Source organism: Chiloscyllium plagiosum, unplaced genomic scaffold, assembly GCF_037043375.1.
Source record: "Chiloscyllium plagiosum isolate Xiang-an unplaced genomic scaffold, Cpla_swu_hap1 HiC_scaffold_5, whole genome shotgun sequence".
NCBI classification, from domain to species: Eukaryota; Metazoa; Chordata; class Chondrichthyes; order Orectolobiformes; family Hemiscylliidae; genus Chiloscyllium; species Chiloscyllium plagiosum.
Window position 1 is genome coordinate 9597192 of NW_028270143.1, and position 25553 is coordinate 9622744.

Sequence of the window (25553 nt, forward strand, 5' to 3'; positions counted from 1 at the left end):
ACCGTTCGGCCATTTTGTGTGGCTGAGAGAAGGTTCTAGAAAGTGTTGAGCGGCGTCGGTGGCGGCAGCGTCGAGGAGGCTGTGGATTGCAGCTTGTCTCTTTAATCGTTTTTCTTTAGCTATAACGCCATTTTTAATCGATATAACGTTATTTACGAAGCGCTTGAGTTGAAGTATAGCGTTTTTATTTAAAAATTATTTTTTCGAGCAGGATGGAGGTAAGGGATAGAAGAAATGAGGGTCGGGAGGTGGCGTAGCGTATTTTTTTTTCAGTGTACTATTTTGAAAGGTTGATCTGAAATCCTGTGGCGATAGAAGAAAACGGGGATGCCGCGCTAATAACGGTGGTTAATCGGAGCCCGTTCGCGGACGTAACCCTTTCTGTTGGGAAACACGAGTCGAGTGTAGGTGACATATATTAGGGGTTGAATTTAGATCACTGATATCTGCGCTTCTCGGGTCTCTGTTGTTATTTTACAACACTTTTGTTGTCAGCTTGCCAGTTGATATCCCGAGAAAGACTTGTCCTCCTCCTCCTTAAGAAGTTTGAACGCTCATTAACATTTCAGGGTTGAACCCAATCTTCTAATAAACGGTAATCTCAAACTTTTCTGTAATTTGTGATGAGTTCACTGAACTATCCAGGAGGTTTTAATCTTTCCACTACCAAAAAGTTTCAGCACACGCAATTCTCTGAGCAGGGGAGTCGGTGGAAGGCAAGTACAGAATGAGCATTTCATGTTCTACGCAGTTGTAAGTCATTCTAGAGGCTTTTAAAAAGCCTTGCTGGAGGGTGACAGGAGAGTGTGGGTAATGGTTGCCTTGCAGAGGAAGGATGATTTCAGAAACATCTTGGGAATGTCACTTGATAGGATTAAAAGCATCAACATCATCAAAAAACTACCAAAAGAGAATAAACTGCGAGAGACTAGGAGAAGAAAAAAAAAGTAAATTGGAGGGTTTTTTGCATCAAGTATCAGCCTCCATGATGCACTCCTCACTGATCCCTGAGAAGTGCTGACAACATTCACCCAACATGAACAACAATTCCTACTGAAGTTGTTAAATCCATATGGCCAGAGGGCTGAGGTGTGTAGAATTACAACACTATTCTCTTACTGTTGTTTCATTGAACTGTGTAGAAGACCAAAAGTAGAGATGGATGTGTATTTACTGAGTCACATGCCTGCTTCAAGTCCCAATGTAGGACTTGAGTACATCACATTAGACTGGTGCTCCAGTATTACACTGCCAGAAGAACTACCTTTTTGAATGAGATTTTAAACTGAGGTGCTGTCTGCCCTGTCAGGTGTTTGGAAACAAAATCTGGTATTCTGACACAACCATGGAGTTACTCCTGGTTAAAATGCATTCTGTCAAAATCATAAACACCTGGTCATCACATTTTGAGAATTTTGTCTGTAAGTTGATGATCAAATTTCCTGCATTATAATAGTGTTTACTTTTTACATCATGGACTAAAACGTTTTGGGAGATCTGGCAATCTTGAATAACATGATATAAATGCAAATTCTCCTCTGTTTGTAAAGAGTCTGGGTGCTTTCCATTTGTTTTTTGGAGGGTACTGTATATTAAGCTGCAGATGTATTTGTGGCCCTGAGAGTAAGATATGAGCTTTTACAGTCATGAGAGAGAACAAGAATGGCGGAGAGAGTTTCCCTCGTATTGTGGAAGGAGGGGGTCACCTTGCAATCTGTCGATGTGAAGAGGGGAAGGCAGACACATGCCATGTAAAGAATGGGATAATTTAAATTCACTAATGCTAAGATGGTGGTTTATGATAGCCCACAGACATAATAGTAATATCCCTTGTAATCCAGAATTATATAATTTTAATTCATATGCATGTATGAATTTAAAAATATACTGGATTATCAACAATAACCGTTTGCATTTATTTCCTGTGTGAGAAATAATGTTCTTGGGATTTTATAAAAAGGGATTAGGGCAATACAGATTTGAAAGTGTACAGTGTTGGATTGAGGATGGAAGTTCAGTTTGGTGTTAAATAGAAATAAATTCTGTTCCACCTTGCAATGGCTGGGGTGGATAATTGGTGAGGGAACTGAGTTTTATTTTTGCAGGGACCAAAGCTTTGGGCTTCAACTTGTTCGGCAGTCTTTGATTTCAGACAATTAAAACTCATCCAGAACTCCATGTCTCAAGGAAGCAGTTTGACTACACATAATTGAGGGAGAGCTCTGTGTTCTCATTTTGATCCCTGAAAGATAGAAGTGCTGGAGTATTTGTAAAATCCCTGAAGTCTTCTGTTTTAAACCTGCTTTTAAAAATCTCGTTATTTTTCCCCACTATTAGAAAATTGCTTTTAAGATATCAAGGGTTGCCCTTCATAAAGGATTTGTCAAAAGGGTTGACTCCATAGGAATTTGTCTTCCTACCTCTCATTCTGTGGTCTTGTGTGGGTGATTTGGAAGGATTTTGACAGCACTGAGAAGCTTGTGACTCTATTTTATAAAGTAAATATTGAAATGTTTACCTTGAAAGGTAATTTTTAGCACTCACTGTTCTCTCACTGATGACAGAATGATTGTACTTTTGTCAGTCATCCTGAAATGCTTCCAAGTGCTTTTGCCCCAGACATACTGTCCTTTGCTGTACAATACAATTTCCATTGAGCTTGCTAAATGTGCGGTTGCCTTGGTATTAAAAGGGGACGAATGCCATGTCAAATTAAGCACAATTAAAAATATTTATTTCTCCAGAATAGGGATAAGGAGCAGTATCGCAAGCTGTTTATAGGCGGTCTCAGCTTTAACACAACTGAAGAAAATTTGAGAAGCCATTTTGAGCAATGGGGAAAGCTCACAGATTGTGTGGTAAGTTTTGGAAATGCATATATAGTTTGTTCAAATCGGATTATTGAGACTAAATCATTGGTGCAAAAGAAGGAAAATGACCAGTTTACCTTGTTTAGACAAGTGGTGATGATAAAACTCCTTTCTTAAACTTAGTAATGTCTTCATTCTGAGCATGTGATTTTGCGCAAGAACAATAGATTGCCAACTATAATAGTCAAGAAATTATATGGAAGTAAATTCAGTTTCAAACTTGTGTTTGTACTTAACATTATTGATTATTCAGTACTGAAAAACTGCTTTTTAAGAAATACACAAAAGGCCAGAAACATCTGTTTCTACTGTTTTCCTAATATTCAGCTGCTTTTGCCAAGCAGTTGCCCTGGTGGAAAAAGTTCTGATACGTAGAAGTCAGCAATTGATGACTTGCTTAAAAGGAAGCTCTTGAACTGTGTCTAGATTAGATGATGATCCTGGATTTAGTTAATATACTGGTGTTCAAAACTGGCTTAGTGGTTAGCACTGCTGCCTCCAGCACCAGGTTTTATTCTAACCTTGGCCGATGTCTTTGTGGAGTTTGCACATTCTTCCTGTGTTTCTGCTGGGTGTGCATGTAAGGTGGTTTGGCCATGCTAAATTGCCTATAATGACCAGGGATGTGTAGGATAGGTGGATTAGCCATGGGAAATGGAGAGATAGAGTAGGGGGCAAGTCTGGGTGGGATCATTTGGAGAGTTGGCGTGGACCCGATTAGCCAAATGGCCTGCTTCTACACCATAGAGATTCAATGATTCTAAAAGATAAAAAATACTTGTTTTTATAATTTTATTCAAGTGTTCCAGTATGAAATTACAAGTAATCAACTTTGCAGGTCATGAGGGATCCTCAGTCCAAGCGATCAAGAGGGTTTGGATTTGTGACATTCTCTACAGCTGAAGAAGTTGATGATGCAATGGCTGCTCGGCCTCATAAAATCGATGGTCGTGTTGTGGAGCCTAAACGAGCAGTTGCAAGAGAAGTAAATTTTTAGTAATAATAGCATTATTATTTCAATGTTTCAAATTTAAAAAGCAACAAGGGACATCTTGTACATTTTCCTGTGCAGTGCATCAATAAGTGAAACTTGCCAAATATGCATTTCATGTTTGCAGCTAAAATAATTTTCTTATTCCTGAATCTCTGGTTGAAAAGAATAGAATGAATTACAAGTTCCCCACTGAAAGAGCTTTCAACAGGAACAGGTGTGGGCCCTATCATAGTCCATCGACCTTGCCCTGGTATTCTCTGTGATCGTGGCTGATCTTGGATTCCATCTTTTCCTCCTGCTCTCCACATAACTTGATTATCTGAGACCAGAAATCTCATATCTGCATTGTGTATTGGAGCAAGCACAACTACCATTGTTAATTCTGGTTGTTTTGTTTTATGTTGGCTGATTGAGGAAGGTTGGCCACGATAGAGATGCTTATGTTGTGTCCATGAGAGAAATGCTAATGTTGCAGTCTCTTCATTTAAGTATTTCCAAAGTACTTTCTTTGGGCCAGTTGCTTTCTGTAGTTTTACATGCCACAAGGGTATCATGTGCTACTAAAACACCAACTCCCTACTAAAATATAGAATTTCATATTGTATTCTGTCAGAGTTGTAGAGTTTGTCATGTTTGTGTATTCCTGCTTTTTGAATTGGACTATTGATGAACAAGGATGTTTGATTATTTAAGTGTGGTCTTCCTTCTTAATTAGACAAAATTTATTCAAGAATCTCCAAACCGCTTTTTCTACATTATTTGTTTCAGACTTGTACTTGCTTACACCTTCCCATTTAAAAAAAACTTTAGCATGCTGTCATTTAACCAGATACTGACAGTAGTTAGGACATATGTAAATCTTAAGTGACTGTGGTGAAATGCCCTTTGAAGTTCAAAGCTCAGAGGTGGTTCTCTGCTTTTCTTTTAAGGTGATGATTGTTTGTTGCTTTTCATTTCCTAGTTTCTCCAAAGTAATGCCTAAGAGTGCCTCACAATAGAAATGATTCCTGTTCTTGATTAGGTAACTTGAATATCCAATTACAGTTGGAAGAATTGAAGATTTTGGATTTTCAGAAAAATGACATTTATTGATGCTGTGGTTGCTTTGGATTAAGTTTGAGAATGTATTTGACAGTGCTTGCACTATTTTTTAGGAATCTGGGAAACCAGGAGCACACCTGACTGTGAAGAAACTATTTGTTGGTGGAATAAAAGATGACACTGATGAACATCACCTCAGAGCATACTTTAAGAACTATGGAAAAATTGAAAGCATTGAAGTAATAACAGACCGCCAAAGTGGGAAGAAGAGAGGTTTTGCGTTTGTATCTTTTGATGACCATGATCCAGTGGACAAAGTAGTCCGTAAGTATCTACACGCGCACACACACACAAACACAGCAGCAGTCTCTACTGAAATTTAATTGGAAACTGAGAAAAGATTGTTTGGTCTGAAAGAATAACATTTTGTGCTTTGAGCTTGGTTAGCAAATAAGGCAATATATCAAGGCATACATAAGTGAAATTAATAATAAAAGGTAAAGTTTGGTCAGTCTTTGAGATACTAAGGAGTACTTTAATTGAATGAAAGGAAGAAAGAAATGGAGATATTTTGAGACAGAATATCAGAGGTTAGAATGCTAAGATTGTCGTGATATGGCAAAGGTAATAAGGGGATTTCCACAATTTAGAGGTGAGACTTTGAAAGTTAAATACAAAACTTGGAGTCTTAAATTAATAGTTTTGGAGAATGGCACACAACACAGGCATGATTGTAAATAATGTGTGGTCTGAGTTCAGTTTTTAGATTGTGATAATCAGCACATCTGCTCAAAATAGAATATGCAGGAGAGCTCTGTAAATAGCGGTATTTGAAACTGTATAATCAGATGATTTTATTTGACATATTGGTAGCTTGTATTTGCAATTGCATACTCATGTCAACGTGAAATTTGCCACAGTACCATATAGCTGTAAACGTGTAACTACTGTTGTAAACTTCTGTTCCAGTTCAAAAATATCATTACGTTAATGGACATAATGCAGAAGTAAGAAAAGCTTTGTCCCGTCAAGAAATATTGGAGGCACAAAGTAACAGGTCAGGACGAGGAGGTATGTATTTTGACCATGTTGAGACATCTTAATCATTTAACGTTTAGAATGGTCTGGTCAAACTTTGTGGGGATCAATTAGTTCAGTTGTCTGGGTGACTGGTTTGCAATGGAGAGTGGGTTCAATTCTCACATTGGCTGAAGTTACCATGAAGGATTCTCCCCAAAATTTCCCCTTCTTAGGTCTGATGACTCTCAGGTTAAATTGCCATCAGTCTTCTCTCTCCCTCTCTCTCTCCCTCACATATGAGACACAGCCCTATGGTCTACTTGGACTATGTCAACTTGTACATTTAAACTTGCAGAAAACTTTTTCCTAAAGTATTTGATCAAAATAGCAAAGCAATTGTTAAAATTTCAGATATAACCTTTTGACCTTGTGATAAGGCTTGTTCAATTAACTCTACTGATTTTGTGAACATTCAGTAACATTAGTTTAAAATAAAATTGACATAATATTGTTATTGACAGGTGGTGGCTTTAGAGGTGACCCTCGTGGAAGTGGCAATTTTCCTATGGGGCGTGGAGGTAACTTCGGAGGTGGCCCAAGTAAGCTTTGGAGATATAATTGTGTATTTTAATGAGCAAATATTTCTTTATTTTAAGATTGTTAAAACTGTCTATTTCCCTAACAGATGGATTTGGTGGTGGCCGTGGTTTTGGCGATGGCCCTGGTTTCAATGGCTTTGGTGGAGGAGGTATTTTTTTAAAACTTTCTCATTGTTTCTCTTCCCATTACTTCTCTCCTCTTAGGCCCTCCATCTTTTGAATATGTTGCTTTCTAACTGGCTAACCATGGATTCCTCTTGCATTTTGCCTGTGTCCTACTCATGAGCTGTTTGATTATGTAAGCAGAGTCTAGATTAGAGTGGTGCTGGAAAAGCACAGCAATTCAGGCAGCATCCGAGGAGCAGTAAAATCGATGTTTCGGGCAAAAGCCCTTCAGGGATTATGTAAGCAAGGTGTTGAAAGAATGCACCTTCTGCACTCATCCATGTCTGTTAGGAGCACTTGCATTGCGGTGTTGGTTGGCTATTTGGTGAAAACTTAGCTGAGATATATCATCTCTTTTAGAGAATAGTGTATGTGAGAGAGGTGGATAGATAGCAAAAACAAAGGATAATATGAGAGATGGTCAATTATGAAATAATGACAGGAAAATAACCACTAAATGAGTGGGACGAAAATGTGTAATATCTGCATGCAACATTAGTGAGAAAGTAGGTGTACCAGAAGATGTGAAATAGATATTAGAAATTATTAGGAAAATAAGAACAGATCTCAAGTTTGTCATCAGGCCCTGAAGGTGTGCTCCCTAAGCTGTGAAGGGGGCTATAATCTCAATTTTTCAACCTTCCTCCACTGTAACTTTGGGCATACAGGGAGTCATTGGATTATGAATGAGTTTTGTTCTTGAGTCTGTTTGCAAGTCAACTTATACACAAATTGGAATAGAATGCTGGACATCATAAAGTAGCCATTCATAAGCTTGGGAAATGTTCGCATGTCCAATCTTTAAAATTGCACTCCTATACTGGATCATTATCGTAAGTCAAACATTCGTAGATTGGGGAAAAACCCTGTGTTACTTCTGGAAAGAAACCAACAAAACAAAATAAAGATCTGTATTTAGTGCGTTTTATACCACCGAAAGACTGTAAAGCACATTTCTGAACTGTAGTTCTGTTGTGGGAAGCTCAGCAAGCACCTTTGCCTGAGTCACATGTTCCAAATTACACTCTGGGGTTTGAGAATAAAAACCTGTAATAACAACTCTGCAGTATTCAGTGAGTGCGATGTTGTTGGAGGTACAGTCAGTTCTTATGTAGTTTTGTTCTAGTGCCATCTTGCGCTAAAGAAAATAGCGCAATAGCTAAGCCATTCAAACTAATGGTGCCAAATATGCATTATGGCCAGTAGAGGTAAGGAATGTTTGTATTTTACAGATCCTGGTCTAAATTCTTCAATCATGTTAAAGCCTATTCACATTGAAGAAACACATTTTAGCAGAACCGACTGTTTCATCTTTCAGATGAGACACTTGAACTGAGACCCCATATGCCTACTTGGGTTGATGTAAAATATTCCGTGGCAATATTTTCAAAAAACATAACTGGTGTTCTGGTCAATATTTGACTGAGATGTTTTGCAGAGTTTTAATGTTGGGTTAACTTACGCTTTTATATTTGTACATAGTTTGGGCTTGAGTATCATTTTCACAGAATCACTGCAAAATTCTTTGCATTTAAAGATGGACTTGAATCTCTTTTTCAACCTCAGTGCTATACCGCCAGTGAAATACTTGTGAATATTCTAACAAAGGCAGTTAGGAGAATTATAATTTAATGAAGTAGCTTAATAAAATGAGCTCCAGAGATGGAGACTCCAGAAGATGTGAACTATGGGTTGAAAGGCTGGGGTGTATATGTCTGAGTGGATAGATACTGTTGTGATCAAGTAGAAACTTTTAGGGTTTAGGTACATGATTCCATGGATGTGCAAGTGGGGAAAGAAATCTTGCAAACATCTGTGATGGTAGTGAGATATTGGGAGAATTTGTTTTATTTTTAAAATTTATCAGGTCAGTGTTTCATTCCAACAGCTAGATAAGGCTTTAAAACATGGAATCCTTTATAGGAGAATTAGATCAATATTGGAAAAAGGAAAATATAGAGGAACAAGGACAATAATGAAAAACAATTGCAGAATGATCACCTAAATAGTCCTTTGTATTATAAACTTGTGCTGTTTTGCCATCTTCTGTCCACATTCCCCACAAAAAGACTTACTTTTTGTTGTCAGTTGTGACAGTTCAATTACTGCCAACTCAGATTGGGTACTTTGGCACTGACTGTGGAAAACCTAACTCTTTTTAAGGCCGTTATTCTGTGGATCAACCTACTGACCCATATGTTTTTTAGTTGAGGCAGAAATGAAGACCATTTAAATTCCAGGAATATACAGTGTTGCATATAAAGTGAAAACTGGAGAAATTAGACATTTCTAATCATTAAGACATAAAATATTTAATTTAGCTTTATCATTTCTTGGTTGGGAAATTTGAAAAGCAGAGATTCCTCATGTTAAAATACATTCTCACTTTCTCAAATTCTGTTCAAATTGAATTGTCAAAAGGACACCACTTTTGTCTACTTTGTGATTTCTAGGGTTTTTGCAATTTTGAAATGTCTTGAATTAGAAAAACTTAAATTGGCAATATTGATAGCAAAAAAAAATTAGAAGTCCAATTGGAAAAGTTGTTCAAACGTGGCTGAAGGCACCATTTGTCTAAAGGAAGCAACTTGTATGGCTGGCAGAAATACTGAAAATGGGATGTGGCAATTAATTGCTAAGAAACTGCTAGTTTTCGTAAAACAGTTTTTCATTGATATTCAAAAGCACAGCTTTAGCTTTTGTATGTACTGTTCACACCCAGCTCTACTTCACCTTCCTTTAATCCCTCTGCTAGTGTGACATTCAGTATTGAATGAGTGGAAATGTTCCCCAGTCAAATTTTCGGGCAAAGGAAGTCGCTGTTGCAGCTCTGGACTGTTTCCTAGCTTCTGACTGTCTTGTTCTCCCTGGTAATAGGCTAAACCAGTCTGTTTGCAACTTGATGTTACGTTTTGTCCCAAGATGAGTTTCCAGGCACGTCACAGCATTGTCTATGTTGGCCTCTAACTTTGCTACATATTTCAGCTCATCTGTTAAAACACTCATTCCTGCCTTGCACTTTTTAGGCTTGACTATTCCAATAATTTCTTTACTAGTCCTCTCTCATAAAATTTAGATAAATTTGATAAAATTAAGGTCAGCCAAAATACTTTTGATGTCTCCCCTCCCTTGTGTTCAGTGACCTTCATTGGTTGTGCAAGATCTTTATTTTTAAAATGCTTATCTTCGGGGATTTCAAAATCCTGTCCCAGAGCCCACTTTATCTCTATATGCTCTGTCCGTACAAATTTTGACTTATCATCTCCCCCATCTTAAGTTGCTCGATCTTTGCTAGCTGTGTCTTCAGTAGACAGGTCATAAGCTCCAGAGTACACTCCTCATATCATTTTTGCTGCCTAGCTGCTCTGCATGCTTCCTTTTTAAGATGTATAAAAGTATTGTCTGACATGACATCTATTGTGTATTGTATAATGCTCTTATGAAGCACATCGTGACATTATATTGCATGACTTACTTCTACTTATATTTGTATAATGCCTATAAAAATAATGTGTTAAACTAGTTGGATTCGTAACAGATTGTAAGACTTCTGTTAAGGTGCTCAACAAGAATTTCTGGATCAAAAATCTTGAAAATAATCCATTCACTTGGATTGGGATTGGTTAACAGGAAATAGATTAGTCTTTTGTTTTAACAGAATACCTAGTGGAGTACCTCAAATGTTTCGGCCTCAGCTGTTTACAACTTTTCACTCACTTAAATTAGTCTGGTTGTAATGTATCCAGGGTTATGTTATTGCAAAGCTACATATAGAAGTAAGCTGTGAAGTTTGTGAATGGACAGGTGGAATTTAAGATGGGGGGGGAGGAAACAGGAAATAGTAGGTTGTTCTACCTAAAAAAGAGTGGCACAAAAAGATGACCAGTTTGAATCCTGAAGTTGAAGGATTATTTTGTAACGATATTGTTATAAGCTCCTTAAGATTTTAGAAGAATGAAAGGTGAAACACAGGAAATCTTTAAAGGACTTGATAGGGGTAAATGCTGAGAGTATATTTGCCCCACTAGAAGGATCATCTTAGAATATTCTAGGTGCTGTCTATTCAAGACTGAAATGAAGAGAAATCCTTCTTGGTCAAAGGGTTGTGAATCTTGGGAGTCCCACTTCACAGTTCTGTGAATGCTCAGTTTGAGTATATTCAAGTTAAGAATCAGTTCATTTTTGCTCACTAAGTGCAGGATAGGAAGATAGTCATGTTATTGAATATCAGAACAGGCCTATGTCAATTGAGCATCTGGTCATGTTGTCATCTGAACAGCAAATTGTCAAAGTGGAAGTCCTATGTTTGGTTCACATCCATATTTGTGATTTAGATTAGATTCCCTACAGTGTGGAAACGGGCCCTTCGGCCCAACCAGTCCACACAGACCCTCCGAAGAGTAACTCGCCCAGACCCATTTCCCTCTACCTAATGCACCTAACCGTATGGGCAATTTAGCATGGCCAATTCACCTAACCTGCACATCTTTGGATCGTGGAAGGAAAACTGAGCACCTAGAGGAAACCCACGCAAACATGGGGAGAATGTGCAAACTCCACACAAACAGTCTCCCAAGGCTGGAATTGAACCTGGGCCCCTGGCGCTGTGAGGCAGAAGTGCTAACCATTGTGCCTTCGTGATGTGTAGAAAAATAATTTTTCAGAGACCTAGGTTCAGTTCCCATCTCAGGCGACTGTCTATCTGGAATTTGCACATGCTCCCCATGTCTGCGTGGATTTCCTCCGGGTGCTCCAGTTTCCTCCCACAGTCCAAAGATATGCAGGTTAGGTAAATTAGCCATGCTAAATTGCCCATAGTGTTAGGTGTAGGAGAATGGGTCTGGGTGGGTGCGCTTCGGCGGGTCAGTGTGGACTTGTTGGGCCGAAGGGCCTGTTTCCACACTGAAAGTAATCTAATCTAGTCAGTCTAGTTTATGAGAACGTCAGGTCATATTCTTTGAGGCTTTAAACTTAAACATTGTAGAATTTTCAAAGGTGTTTACAGTAAGTGTTAAATGTACAATTAAATGTAAAATAATTGCATTTTTTCATGTTTGTGCCTTTGTCTTTGTTTGATTTCAAGCCTACATTCACTTCCTTTGGAAATATGTTTAACGAACAGATTCGGCTGTGAGTTTTGTATCGTTTTGCCTTGTGATTCCACACAATGCAGTGAGAATTAGAACTGATTTGAATGAGATATTCAGTATGTGTTTTATGTTTCCAGGTGGTAACTTTGGAGGACCGGGGTTTGGAGGTCCAGGATTCGGTGGAGGATTTGGTAACCATGGTGGTGGCTATGATGGCGGTGGAAATTATGGTGGTGAGTACCTTGCTGCTAAGAAATTCGACAAACCTTTATGAAACTATTATGAATTACATGGTATTGGGGCAGACATTATGACAATTATTGCAGCCTTAAGTGCATTGAAATGCACACATTTTTGTACAGAATGGTAATGAAAGCCAGTTTCTCTAGTTTGTTCAAATAGCATTGTCAACTATTTAATTTGGCTGCTTGAAGCTGAAAAATTGCCATATCTGAGGAAGGATATGTAAGGTAGGAAAAAATGTAGGAGTGGTTGGAGAAAGGGTTGTACTTGAGTCACCTTTATTCCTATAGATGGATGGAAAAGGACCTGATATGAAATTATTTGAAGGAGGTAAAATTATAGTCCTGAAACAAAAGTTGAAGAACCTCTATTCAAATGCACATTTTTGAACTCCAAGCAAACACAAGGCTAGCTTTACTACTTGGAATTAATACAAGTCAGATGCTTGCTTATTCCCATCAAAAATCCGTTTATCTGTAAACTTATTTAGCTGGAGGGTGATCCAGGGCAGTTCTGCTCCAAAGCTTTCTGTTGTGGGATGGCACTTCTGGGATATAGTTGATTGCAGATGTTGAGGCTGGGATGAAGAAGGACAACAAATATTTTTGTAACCACCAATCCTGAGTGCCATGTAATTTGTTTTTTTTTTGGAATGATCTAATTGTATACATGAAAGCTTGCCAAAACAAAATCGCATATTGGTGCTTGAGTTTTGATTTGCTTATCGCTGTATAATTTATTCAGTTGGTCAAAAGTATTTTGGTGTATCTTAAACTCTGTTTGTGTATGTCTGTGAAGCAGGCATTATTTTCCATGGATAATTAGTTGGAAGGAGTTAGTAAGCTGCTCCCTTGCAGTTGTGTGGTGTCATATATCGATTTAGTGATTTTTTTTTTGCAGCAGAATTAAACAAACAGTGATATTTTTCCCAAGTTGGATGGTGTGTGACTTGAGGGTCTTGCAGATGGCGCACATGTATACTGTTGCTCTCGTGAATCGAAAGAAACTGTCAGGTTGCTTGTAAATGCTATGCATAGAGTTGAGTGCAACACTGATGATTGATTGCAAGTCAAGTAGGCTGGGTTTTTTTTCTTTTCTGGTGCTGAGCAATTTGTGGTGTTAGTACTACATTTCTCCAAGTAAATGTTATTACCTGTAGAATTCCAAGTCTCTGACCTAAGTTTCAGCACAGTATTTGTGATCTATCTGGTTAAGTTTCTGGTTGCTAATGCTATTGAATGTCAAACCTCTGCATAGAGTAGATTCCCTTGTTGGAAATACTCATTATCTGGCACTTGTGTCATGCAAATGTTGATTACCACTTATCAACCCAAGCTTCAACCTCGTCACAGTCTTGCTGCATGCAGGCAAATGCTACTGCGTTTTCTGAACATTGCAAATGGACCTTCACTTCATCTCTGACATCAATTATTTATTTGTAACAAGGCTGCAGTGATGCCTTCAGCCAAATGATCTTGTCAGATATTGTGTGAACTGTATGTTTGTTGAGTAATCACTGACCACTATGTGCCCTTTAGGACTCGAATATTTTATTCAGCAGTAGTGTTAACAGCTTACTCCAAGTGAAGGTCCTCACTTTGAGTACATTCTAGCTACCGTTGGCACTCAAAATGTAAGAACATCGATTCCTTAAATGAGGGGCAATAATACCTGACATCAAAGGTTTCTTCCACTGTTTGACTCAAGGCCATGACACTTCAACATGGAGTCAATGTTGAGGATGCTAATGGTGTGTCCAATCATTTGCAAACTAGTATAGACCTTTGGTAGGTCTGACCTGTTGGTGGAATAGGAGGCACTTCAAGATGATGATGGAGGAAACCTGTCTGGAAAGGAAACCATGTCAGGCTTTTACTTGCTTAGTCATTGTGGCATATGTTCTCTGATGTTAGAATTTTCAGGATCAGGTTAGCTGGCTGTTAGTTTGTGCCTGGTGTACCCTTTGTGCTTGGTGCTTAGATTGATAAAAAGTGGTCTGTTTTTTATTCTTAGACTTTTTTTTCCAGAGTTGGGTATGTCATGTTATAGGGCCATTCAAGTCAATTTTAAGGATCTGGAGTTTCATATAGGCCAGATTGGGAAGGGTGCCATAATTTCTTCCATAAATTCTTAGGGAAGCAAATTGTTGGAAAAAATAATCGTAGTCTCATGGTCAATGCATTTGTCACTTGTTAATTTTCCACGTTCAATTAATTCACTCTTAAGTTACCCATCTGCTATAATGAAATTTGGACACCTGTCTATGGTTCCAGGACTTTGAGTAGAACAGCAAAATATCATTCCCTTTTAATGTGAGGAGAAGTGAAACTGGATTTGTGGTTGTCAAATTTAAAATTTTAGTAATAGCGAAGGGTTCCTATGGTGGCATAGATTATGTAGGATTTAAATAACTGACCTGGTGATCTGTATTTTATGTCCTAGGAAATTTTGGAGGAGGTGGGAACTACAATGATTTTGGGAACTACCATCATCAGAACTCTAATTTTGGACCAATGAAAGGTGGAAACTATGGAGGAAGAAATATGGGTGGACCGTATGGAGGTATATTTTTAGTTAATGTATGGCAGAAATCAGTGTAGAGGTGGTTTAAATAATTCATTATCTTAAGAATATTGAGTACTTGCTTTAACTTACACCCTAGTCAAGCAGCAATGTATTACTGTTAGGAAGCTAAAACTTTGAACACTTTTTTGACTTTTAAGTATTGTCAGTATTCCTGGGCAGATAGGGTAAGACTTCTATTAGAGCAACATGCTTTGATTCCAACCACAAGCATATTTGAATTTTGCTGCGATTCAAACATGGACCTGATGAAACAGCCTCCATTTATGGATTTGTAGTATTTCCTTTTGCCACCTCTGGAGTGTTAATAGTTTTATGTTGAAGAGATGTGTCTGATCATTTTACAAGTTTAGTTTGTTCATGTTCCTTGTTGTCTCTCCATATTTCTGACATCATAAATTATTGGTAGTTTCGTGAGGGAGAAGTGATTCTTGACAGATGAATGTGAAGAGTTAAGTGGCTGGAGAAAATTGGTCTGATGGGGAGATTACAGCTGAGGCAGTCATGATGTCAACCATTGTTCACAATTCAATTGGCATCACTAAACAGCAATCAGGAATGAAAATATCATTGATCTGTTTTTCTTCATGTCCCACTCTATTCTTGTCCTTACAGGACAACATATTGATGAACGTGCACTTCTTTCCTTGTCTAACATAATGCAAAAGGAATCAAAACAAAATACTCTGGTTGCTAGAAATCTGAACCAAACAGAAAATGCTGACAGGTTTGGCAGCAAATGTGGAGAGAAAAACAGAATTAGCTTTTTGAGTGCAATATGACTTAAAAGGAATCCTCTGTTCCACCAACATTTTATTTAGTGGGAAAAAATGTTAGGCTAAATGATTAAGTTAATGTGATCTGCATTTAAAACTCAAATATGTTCTCATTTTTAAAATAAAGAAATCATGTATAGTGAAGAATCCTAGCAAAGTGGATAGGATTTTGTTGATACAGAGATCCTACAGTGACATGGCAGGTCTTCTGATTTATCCTTTTGAAAGTGATGAGGTCAAGAGGCTACTCTTTAAAGTTAAGGTCTCCCATTTAGGATTAACATTTTTACAGAGTTGAGAGTTTTGGAGTACTACAGAAAATGATGGAAATGGGGTCACTAAATATTGTTACAAAGGCTGTCTTGATGGTCAACCATCTATGGTTATTGGCGTAGGCAGGAATATGGGATGGAAGCTATGATCAGATCTTCCAAATCTTGTTGAATGGCAAAGCATACGAGATGATCAAAATGCTCCAACTCCATGTGCTTTACAAATACCAGGTAATCAATAAAGCTACTAGTATTCTGGGGATGTCTTGACCTTTCAGAATGGAACCTTTATGGAGGAGCTGATTTTATTTTGTGATTGTATTCTGATAGAAACAATTCGGAGTTTTCTAGTTTGTTAATGATAAACCTCCACTTCCATAACATTTACTCAAGGTAGGGGGCAACTAGATTTTTTTTTAAAATTGGATCAAGCCTATGTAGTCATTAGAGCTAATTAAAGTTAAGGATCACAACTTAACCATAAATGCAATAATGGTTGAAGTAGACTATATTGTAGACTGAAGGGAGGAAGGGTTTTTCTTTTTTAAAAAGGAATGGTACATATAGATCCGAACATGCTTTTAAGATTGGCTGAGAAGTTGAACATTAATATTCCAGTTGCTGTCTTTAACTATGGCCACCAAACTTGTTTTTTTCATTGTTTTCTTGTATACAGGTTACTCATTGTCACTTTCTTTTTGATAACATAATTTCTTAAAATCTTAACAATGGATGTTATTCATTTGACAGTCTGAAATTGTTTAAAATATTTTGGAATTTTGTTCATTGTTATGGCTAGTCCCTGGTCAAGGGCCCTGAATTTATTATGGTTCCCGATGAGATACCCTAAATATCAAATGCTCAATTGAGCAGCATCGAACTAACTGTCCTTTATTCATCCACCTCCACAGTTGGTTGCAAAAAGGTTAATTTAATTAGGAATGCCATCCCTTGTGGCTTCCTTTCTAAAAGACCACATGAAGTTATGGTTTAGAGGAGCCAATTTAACCAGATTCTCTGGCGTTGATTAAAAGGTTAGTTTATTAGTAACTATGTATGAGAAGAAAGAAAGAAGCAACAAATTTGCATCAGAAATGAGTGGTGAATCTAATAAAGGTAAAAATGAAAAAGAAATGTAAGGATTGGCTAGAGTTCCATGAAGAGTAGATGATAGGATGTTGCAGCCATTACATTTGGTGATACTGGTCTTGCAAATATCAGTAGGGGCATGAATAATTGAGATACTTGACTTTACATCTCAACTGAAATTCTTTGAAACTGTTTTCTCTCGATTGTTGGCTTACAGCAATCAGACAGTACGTTTCCTTTTTACGTGGAGTGTGCTGGTGTTTAATTGCTGGCCTCGAGCTGTGACCTTCATAACAAATTAGTTCAGTGACATAACATAAATCATGTTTTTTAACTTGGGCTTTGTGAATTCATGTTTTTCAACTCGTGTTCCCAGTCTAGAATATAACCAAAAAATATAATCTCCTGTTGAGAGGAGGTAATTAGATTGCCTTGCATTTCTGCCATTTGAAGTCTTTTTCCCCAACAGACAGTGAATTTTATGCTTAAAGTTACTTACCAGCCAGGCTTTAACTTGAAATTTTTATTTTATAAAGAAGTATTGCTTGAAAGCTGAGTGTGCCCATGTATAATTTAGAGTTCTTTTCAAAAGACTTGGATATTATTAAGTATTTGACTTGTGTTTTTTTGGTAAAGCTTGAGTTTAATCCTATTCAACTGTAAATTCTTGAAATGTTTGTGAAATTTCAAGTCACTCAGTTCCTTAGCAACTAAACCAAAAGTAGACATTATTCTGCTATGACCGACCTAGGTTTTCTTTTAAGGGCCTATTGAAGGCATTGCTTTTTAAATCCAACATATTTAAACATTGTTGATAATTCGTAATATATTATTGTGTACCAATGGGCAAATGACAGTGAAAGTAAAGAATTCCAGGCTAGTGTTCTTTACATGGGGCAAATGACTTTCACAAGGTAATTGTCAGCAAAATCCCATTGAGATTTTTATCATTGAATGAATGATTTTGAATTTTGACTGTACCAAAGGCAAAATGAATGCGGAATATTGAATAATTTTAAAATTTTGCATTTTGTCTGAAATGAAATTGTATTGATCCAATTTTATATAACCTTGATCCCAGGGAATTATGGTGGTGGATTTGGTGGACGTAACAGATATTAATTCAGCAAAACCCATTCCAAGGGTAAGTATGTGATCTGTTTATACTACTACTGAATTTAACTCTGTGTATAGTACTGGTAGCGAAGATTTAAATTTTTTTTTGTAAATCTGTTGCATGTTTGAATCCTGAAACCCTGAAGTTTCAAGTAATTTGAACTTTTATCTCCTTTGTATGCTTATTCCACAATGCACAACTATTCATAATTGTAGCAGGTTGTCTGGGGAAGAATATAGCCACAGTTTAATTAAGTAACTTTATTTCTGGAAATAAAGGTTCATTTGACATACATTCTTAAGGGTTTTGTACCATTTCAATGTTAAATAGATGGTAAAATTGGATTTTTATGATTAACTGCTTACTGTTTACCTCTATTTTATTGTAACAGGCATCACTATATAAATAGGGGAGGATGAGAGCCCAGAGTTTACAGGACAGCTGCAGGTTATTCTCTCAGCAAAATTTTAAGGAAAAAATTATCTCAGCGGAACATAAGTCAGTGAGATGACGGAAGACTCCAGAGCACAGGCAGAGAAAACCATTTTGTCAATTCTTGGGATTGTTTAATTGAGCGGACTCTTGATGTGGAGAAAGGACTGTAAAGATGCCTTGGAGACAGATTTCTAGTTTTTTAAAAAAAAATTCTTTGCTGTAGTATCTTTATAGTGTTCTTCTTAAGTTGCAATGTGGAATTGTTATGAGTTTGAGGGGATTTTTTGACATTTTAAATATTCCTAGATGCACTGAGAATTTTGAGAGCTATGAACCAGGATCATGGAGTTATAATATTCAGCCTTTCTATGTTAAATATCTGCAGTGTGTAGAGTTTGGAAAATGTTGTATGTCCACAGTAACTTTAATAAAATCCCAAAAAAAAGAAAAGGGGGTGTGTAATTGTTTTCTTAGGTAGATTTGTTATGGGTGGGTGAAATATTCAGTGTTTGACACAGCTAGGAAAATGCAAGGACTACTAATCAGACAAAAGGTGCAGAGATGAATCTTCAAGTCCTCAATTTAAAAACTGTTAGAACTGAGTTGTTTCTACAAGAATCAAAATCTTTAGATCCTGTAGATACAGCAGCTACTTCATCGGCCAGGAAAGGCGTGATCCGACGTTAAACAGCAAATGGTTTACACTTTCAAGAAAACAGGTCTAGCGCAAGAAGTCTGGACAAAGGAGCCTAATATCAGCCAGCATCCTTATAAAGTGAGCGGTATTCATGCAACAAAAGCTTTAACTGCAGTAAATTTAAAGAGGAGGCCAACGAAAACAGATCTATCTTGTAGAGCAGAATAGAGCTAAGCATCAGTTAAACCTCATCATGTAGGTAAGATATTATTTAATTGTTTTTTACTTTTACAGAAGTGAAGAGGTGTCAATACAATAATAGCTCAAAGCAATATAGTGGATTGTTTGTTTTTTATATTTTAAGTATGTTCTGTAGTACCACATCTTTGGTGTGTAGGAATTTATATACACCAGATTTCTTTTGTGCAAGGTTAAAACTGACACAAAGCTAAAAACGTGTAGTATCTTTGTGCCTAACTGTTTACCTTTTCTGTGCTATTTAAGGTTATAGTATCTGAAGTTGATTGGGTGTTGATTGTCCATTGGATCTTAAACTGAGAGCTGCCAGACTTCATTCCACATGTGATCAGAACCATCCTCAGCCAGCATCTGACCTCTATCGACTGGTCTGAGCTGCACTGGAACTGAAATCACAGTGGAGAAGGCAGTGATCTAAGCTATAAGCTACATGATCAGTTTTGTTCGCTACAGAAGTAGGTAAGTGTACAGAGCTCTGAGCAATATGTGGTGATTTGAATGTAGCATTCAGTGACCAGTGAATTGATGAACATGGCACTGAAGGGGTTCAGCATGTCAGAATTGAAAACATCTAATTAATACTTGCCAATTTAATGAGACAAAGTTGGAAGATCACTAACCAGGCAAAGTATATGGAAAAAAATCTTTGTAATGAAAATATTGCTTTTGTTTTAAAAGTTGACATTTAATATAGATGACTGCTACTTAAGCAAATTTTAGTTCATGTTAATTTTCAGAAGTCTGATTTTAACTTTAATAAATGCACATTGTTGCTCCATTAGCTCAGGTGTCAAGCAGACACCGTATTTCACATCATTGACTAAATAATTGAATGTTTATATTAAGCTGTCTTTCAGTAGTAGATTCCCTCCTTAGAAACTGGCTCTCACCAGTTATGTTGTTCGGATTCTGCATTTAATAATGTGTGCCTGATTGAGGTTAGTTCTGGATAGTTAGTTTTAATAAAATTTAAGCAGATCGGAAAATGTCTGTAGAAACAAATGCAGTACCCTAGTTCAGTCAACAAAATACAGATCAGTTAACTTTACAGCCCCCAAGTTGCTTTATTGCTGGCAAAAGTGCTGAATATTTCAGGTTTCAGTGCTTTTCATTTGTATTTTTGAGTAATGTTAGCGCTCAAATTCCTCCAACAAAAGTTGTGTAGTTTCCAAACCTCTGCTCCTCTCTCTAATATGTTCTTTTGCAGAAGTAGTTGTCCTTTTTATCTACTTTCCTACTTCAAAGTGCCAGGCTTCTATATTCCCTATATGTATCTAGCAGATGGTTGCCTAGAAATGAGGCTCTAAGGGACAAAATATGTGAGGATCTGTAAGTAATCTGATTTAATAAATTGATTTATGTAAAACTTTTAATTTTACTGGTTGATTGCTAGGTATTTAAAAGTTGCAGTTATGGGATATGCAGTAATGTGCAGAGGCAATCTAAGCTAGTAAATGAGCAGTTATGGCAAATAGCTTGTTTTCTAAATGGCAATTTTGTAAACAGGGTATCCTTCAATCTAAAAGAAGTCGATAGCATTGTGGTTTGAGGTTTACAAGTATCTTTTGAAACTTGTTGAACCCCATTTCTTGTTTCATAGGCCCTTTGATAAGTTCCTTGATACCTTTGAGACAGTGGTCTTGTGGTAATTTCACCAAACTAGTAATCTAGAACTGTGGCTAAGGTTCTGAGCTCATGGGTTGAAACAGCAGGTGATGAAATTTGAATTTAATGCAAATCTGGAATAAAAAGCCTAATGGTGAACTAAGTCATCGTTGCTTGTTAAAAATGCTCCTGGCCTACATGTCACTCCATACTCATAATAGTGTGGTTAAGTTAACTTAGTGGGTAATAAATCTTTAGCCAGCAATGCCCATGTGTCATGAACAAATTTTAAAAAGCAAGGAGTGAAGAGTGAGTGAGAATGTGGAGAAATCAGATCTTCCATGATCTTATTAAATAAGGGCAGGCCAAAGTGGCTAAGTGGCCGCTCCTCCTAATTTACATGTTTGTATGTTTCATAGTTTATTTTGGGTAGTGAAGCCTTATAAAGAGAGTATGATCTTTATGCATTCAAGTTTGATATGTTCACTTTGAGGATTGGCTGATGACTTGAGGAGCAGCACTTAGTGGAGTGAGCTGTAAAGCATACATGTCTGGCTAGTGAGTTCGAATAAATTCAGTTGTAAAAGTATTCCCTCCTGCCTTATTTTCTAACTTAGACTAGATTTTCATGATCACAGCTAGCTTACTGAAGAATGGCCTGAGACTCTTGATCTTGTTAACCAGTGATCCCTGTTGGACCTGTTCCAATAGTGGATATTGGAGTAAGAGATTCAGGCCTGATTAGGATAGTTTGTGTTTTAATCTCCATGAAGGAAGTTAATAACAGGAATAGATGTATCGACTCATGGTTCTGCTGTGCCATAATCGTCAGCATCCACTTGCCCACCTGATTTCCCTGTATTCCACTATGCTTTGTATCCAAAAGCCGAGCAATCTCAATCTCCACCATAACTGAACCATCCACATTCCTCTGGTTGGAGAATTCGTATAATTCACAACCTTTCTGACTGAAGAAATTTCTCTAATGTTTGTTATCCAAGTTTTGCGCCCTGAAGTTGCTTAATTTCTGTTCATTTCTATGAAATGTGAAGCTTACGTTTTGGATTGTGATAATATTTTTCTCCCTTTCTAGGAGCTGATACGGAATTCAATGGATTGTGGATGTTTTGGATTGTGGATGTTTTTTGCCAAGGATGCTGAGTTCAGTAAATTGATAGTTTTTCATTCATGACAGGTTTAAAAGGTAGTTTTGACCAGAGCTCCAGTTTACTTAATGCTAAAATCCAAAGGATGTTTCAATTCACTGTTATTGCTGCTCATTTATTAACTGGCACTTTTGGAGCCTGTTTGGATGAAAATGTTCAGAATTCATTATAACCTTGTGAAGAAAGCAGTATTGGAAATAGCATGTTTCGTTTCCAGAGTATAATGTTGAGGATTGAAAGGTAAGCTTAAGACTAAGGTTAGGAAGTCTTTGCAGCAGGCAGTGTTTCAAATGGGCTCAGCTCCTGAATAGAATAGTGGTGATAACAGCCTCAAAGAGCCAGTTGAATGCCATTAGTTTGCTTTAGTGTGCAATTTACACAAAACCTACTTATACAGTCACAACTCAAAGTGGGTTGTGTGAATGTGAACTCTGAGAACCTCAGTTAAGCAAAAGAAATTTATTAAAAGTGAATTGAAATTTTTCTGTTGCAATCTACCTCAAATATTTAATCACAGCAACAGAAAGTCTGAAGTTGATGTGAAATTGAGAACTATATTTAAAGAAAATTAAATGATGGAAATGCAATATTTTATTGGTGATGGACTCCAAGCACATTTTTAAAAAAAAAACTGCTCATGCATTGAGATTGGTGTAATAAGCCACCTGTTACAGATACTAATTTCTGTTGGCTTATTTTCCTTGATACGCATATTTTCATGCGTAAGCTGAATGTCCAGTTTTCCATGTCATTTGGCTTTGTTTCAAGAGCTAGTGCTATGATTCAGTAAAATACATAAAGTTTCCATTGTTGGTCATTACACATTATTTGAAAATCTTAGAATCTGCTGTCTGGGTTCAATGGCACAGGCATAGTGAATTTTAAAGCCATTATATTGCATAAGGGAGAACAACGGATCTGAGAAATAAAACAAGGTAAACAAGTGGGTGTTTTTTAATCAGAAATGACCATTGCCACATGTGAAAATAAATTGTAACTTGTCAGTTCTACTTTACCTTGGTTTTAAGTGTTACTGATTTTAGTAGATTAATGCTGCTGCATATAGATTCTATAGGCAGTGCTAAAGTTCATAAACTGCACTGAAACAAAATAAAATTGCTTTCAGTCAGAATGGTAAACAGAAGTGGTTCATATTTGGATTGCAGAGGATCCAGCTTAGAGGCTGGTGTAGAAGGTGTTTTGTCAACTTGGGCACAAAATTGTGTTCTAAGTTTGGGGTGCAGTGTGTACATTGATTCCATAAATAACAGTTCTTTCAAACTTGTGACTGGAATCATAAGATCAAGACACAGAAGTATTCCAACCCTCCTTTAAAATCATGGTTTCATCAAAATGTACTACGTGTAAAATATTAAGTTAACTATGGAGTCAGAAACAGACAACATTCTTGGCTGTTGCTTAAATTTGCTTAACTAAATGTTGGAGAGTAAGGTTCTGTCTTAACAAGCTAAAGGTGTTATGTTATTAAGATCTTGCCATTCTTTAGATGGACATAAATATGATTAGTCACACAAGTAGCATCTGAAATGTCATTCAGGAGCCTGAGTTCAGCCAAGACAAATATAAATATTTTTATATGCTATTATTAAGTAGCTACCTAATTAATACAACTAGGTAAAGGCAAGACTGGGTTTTATTAGAAACTTTGTTGCTACATTAGCACTTAGTGTAAACTACAGACTTTCTATGATTTAGCTGGAGTTGTAATTTTTAGATAAATTATATAAATCTCAATCTGAAGTGTTCAGAATTTGATATTCCTGTAAAAGAACAGAACTGTTTACCCTTAATGCTGCCTGCAGAGTAGGAGTTGAGCAAGAGTTCCTAGAATGTCGACAGGCTAGTGAGTGCATGAGGGAGACAATATGTGGCAGCTTGCTAAGTACAGAGGAACCTTGATTATCCAGCGTTCGAATAACCGAATTTCAGATGATCTGAACAAGATTGCAAGATCCCAATGCATGGCTAACTGTTATCCAACATTTGATTAACGGAACAAAATACTCCCCATCCGTGTCCTTTCGATGAACAAGGTTCCTGTAGTGGAATGGATCCAGTCATGAAAGCTGACAAGGGAACATTTTTTTAACATGGTGTATTTGCATCCTTGTTCAATGGATGGATATTAAAGATGTGAACCTACTGAGATGTATTCCTTTCTGTTATTTTTTGAAGGATTTCTTGCTCTTTCAATTTTAGGATTAATGCTAGAGATTGCAGGTGGGTGCATCTCCACACTTATCCAGGAATCTCTGCTATCTTTATTGCAGTTCCATATTTGGAGCTGTGATTCGGAATTTCCTGCATTGAAAATGTCAAAGTCAAAAATGCTGTCCTTGGTAACAGAGGTGCATTAATCCTGTTGTTCCCACTTCAACTATTGACATCTGTAGTATCCTTCCCCAAATTTACCATCAGCCCACCTTTGCCCAGTTAAGTGGGCTGATAGCAATTTGGTTTCACTCTCCTTTGATTGGACCTTCAGTAATTTTTCTTCAAGCATGGATTGGCAAATATTGAATCCAGCTTTTTCTTGTACACTTTAGATCCAACACTAACCCTTCCTCTCCACTGGCACCATTGTCTGATAGCACTCCAACTTCAAATATTAAGTGTGCCATGGTTAATACTAAAAAGTCAGAAGCTACTTTCTTATATACCTGCAAGAAACGACATGTTAAAATTTTATGCACCTGGGCCATTATTTTTGACTAAGTTCGATCATGAACCATGATATTCTATAATCCTGAATTTTTGCTCCAATGTATTTCCAGAATGCCACCTGTCTCTAATTGTTTTGTGTGATATTGAAACCTTTAACTGTCACTTCCATAGTATTCTAATTTTGCTAATTGGCTTTCCACCCTCAGTAAAATTTTGCCATTTTATTCTGCAACAAATTCTGTTCATTCTATCTACACTGACTACTATCCCTTCAGGTTCACCAGTGCCTCATTTGAGATTCTTATTGTGTTTTAAATGCTTTCATAACTGGATTTTCTGATCTATTTGATTCTTCTCATCTGAAAATGACCTCTTGCTCATTTCTCCCTCACTTCCACCCACGTGAATAGGAAGGGTTTAGAGGGATATGAGCCAAATGCTGGCAAATGGGACTAGATTAATTTGGAATATCTAGTTGGCATGGACTGACGGGTTGGTTTCCATGCTGTACAGCTCAATTACTTTACCCTGCTGTTTTCAGCTATACATGAGTGGCTCAACAATCTCTTTCCCTTCCTAAAGTGCTGTTTAGCTGATCTCCCATCAATTTTAAAAAAAACACCTTTTAGATCAACTTTGATTACAGCTCCTACTGTTCAAGGTTGAGAAGTTATGCTTGTAGTTAAAACCATTAAAGGAGAAAAATTGTGTTCCGAGAATTGTGCACTGGTTTTTTAAAAAAGTATTTTCATTGCCTGCTAGACAACACTTTCGACTATATTAACTTCACATATATTTTGCCTTCTGCAAGGAAGTACAAAATCTCTTGTAATATCCTCCCGATGGTATGCCCGATTAGGTGATTTATTTATCAGTAGCAATTGATGCTTTCACAGTATAGTACAGAA

At 37.1% G+C, this 25553-nt stretch overlaps 1 protein-coding gene across 11 annotated transcripts; it reads left to right on the top strand.

The window, feature by feature from the left end:
- The first annotated feature begins 41 nt into the window (after positions 1 to 41).
- LOC122549706 (heterogeneous nuclear ribonucleoproteins A2/B1-like) lies at positions 42 to 24124 on the top strand. Of its 11 annotated transcripts, none has more exons than XM_087986983.1 (12): positions 42 to 218; positions 873 to 1089; positions 2745 to 2858; positions 3709 to 3855; positions 5019 to 5229; positions 5875 to 5976; positions 6447 to 6524; positions 6611 to 6673; positions 11917 to 12012; positions 14465 to 14584; positions 17824 to 19648; positions 21888 to 24124. In XM_087986983.1, the coding sequence occupies exons 4-11, from the start codon at positions 3712 to 3714 to the stop codon at positions 17862 to 17864; spliced, it is 855 nt and encodes a 284-aa protein (XP_087843109.1). In that variant the 5' UTR covers positions 42 to 218; positions 873 to 1089; positions 2745 to 2858; positions 3709 to 3711; the 3' UTR covers positions 17865 to 19648; positions 21888 to 24124. The 11 variants fall into 11 exon arrangements, with proteins under 11 accessions (XP_087843109.1, XP_087843102.1, XP_087843104.1 ...); XM_087986976.1 differs by lacking the exon at positions 873 to 1089 and adding an exon at positions 20397 to 20518; XM_087986978.1 differs by lacking the exon at positions 873 to 1089 and adding an exon at positions 20435 to 20518.
- Positions 24125 to 25553: the final 1429 nt, after the last annotated feature.

Coding starts and splice junctions, on each gene's coding strand:
- LOC122549706 (XM_087986975.1), top strand. Junction 5,230..5,874: donor TCCAGTGGACAAAGTAGTCC/GTAAGTATCTAC, acceptor CTTCTGTTCCAG/TTCAAAAATATCATTACGTT. Junction 6,525..6,610: donor TAACTTCGGAGGTGGCCCAA/GTAAGCTTTGGA, acceptor TTTCCCTAACAG/ATGGATTTGGTGGTGGCCGT.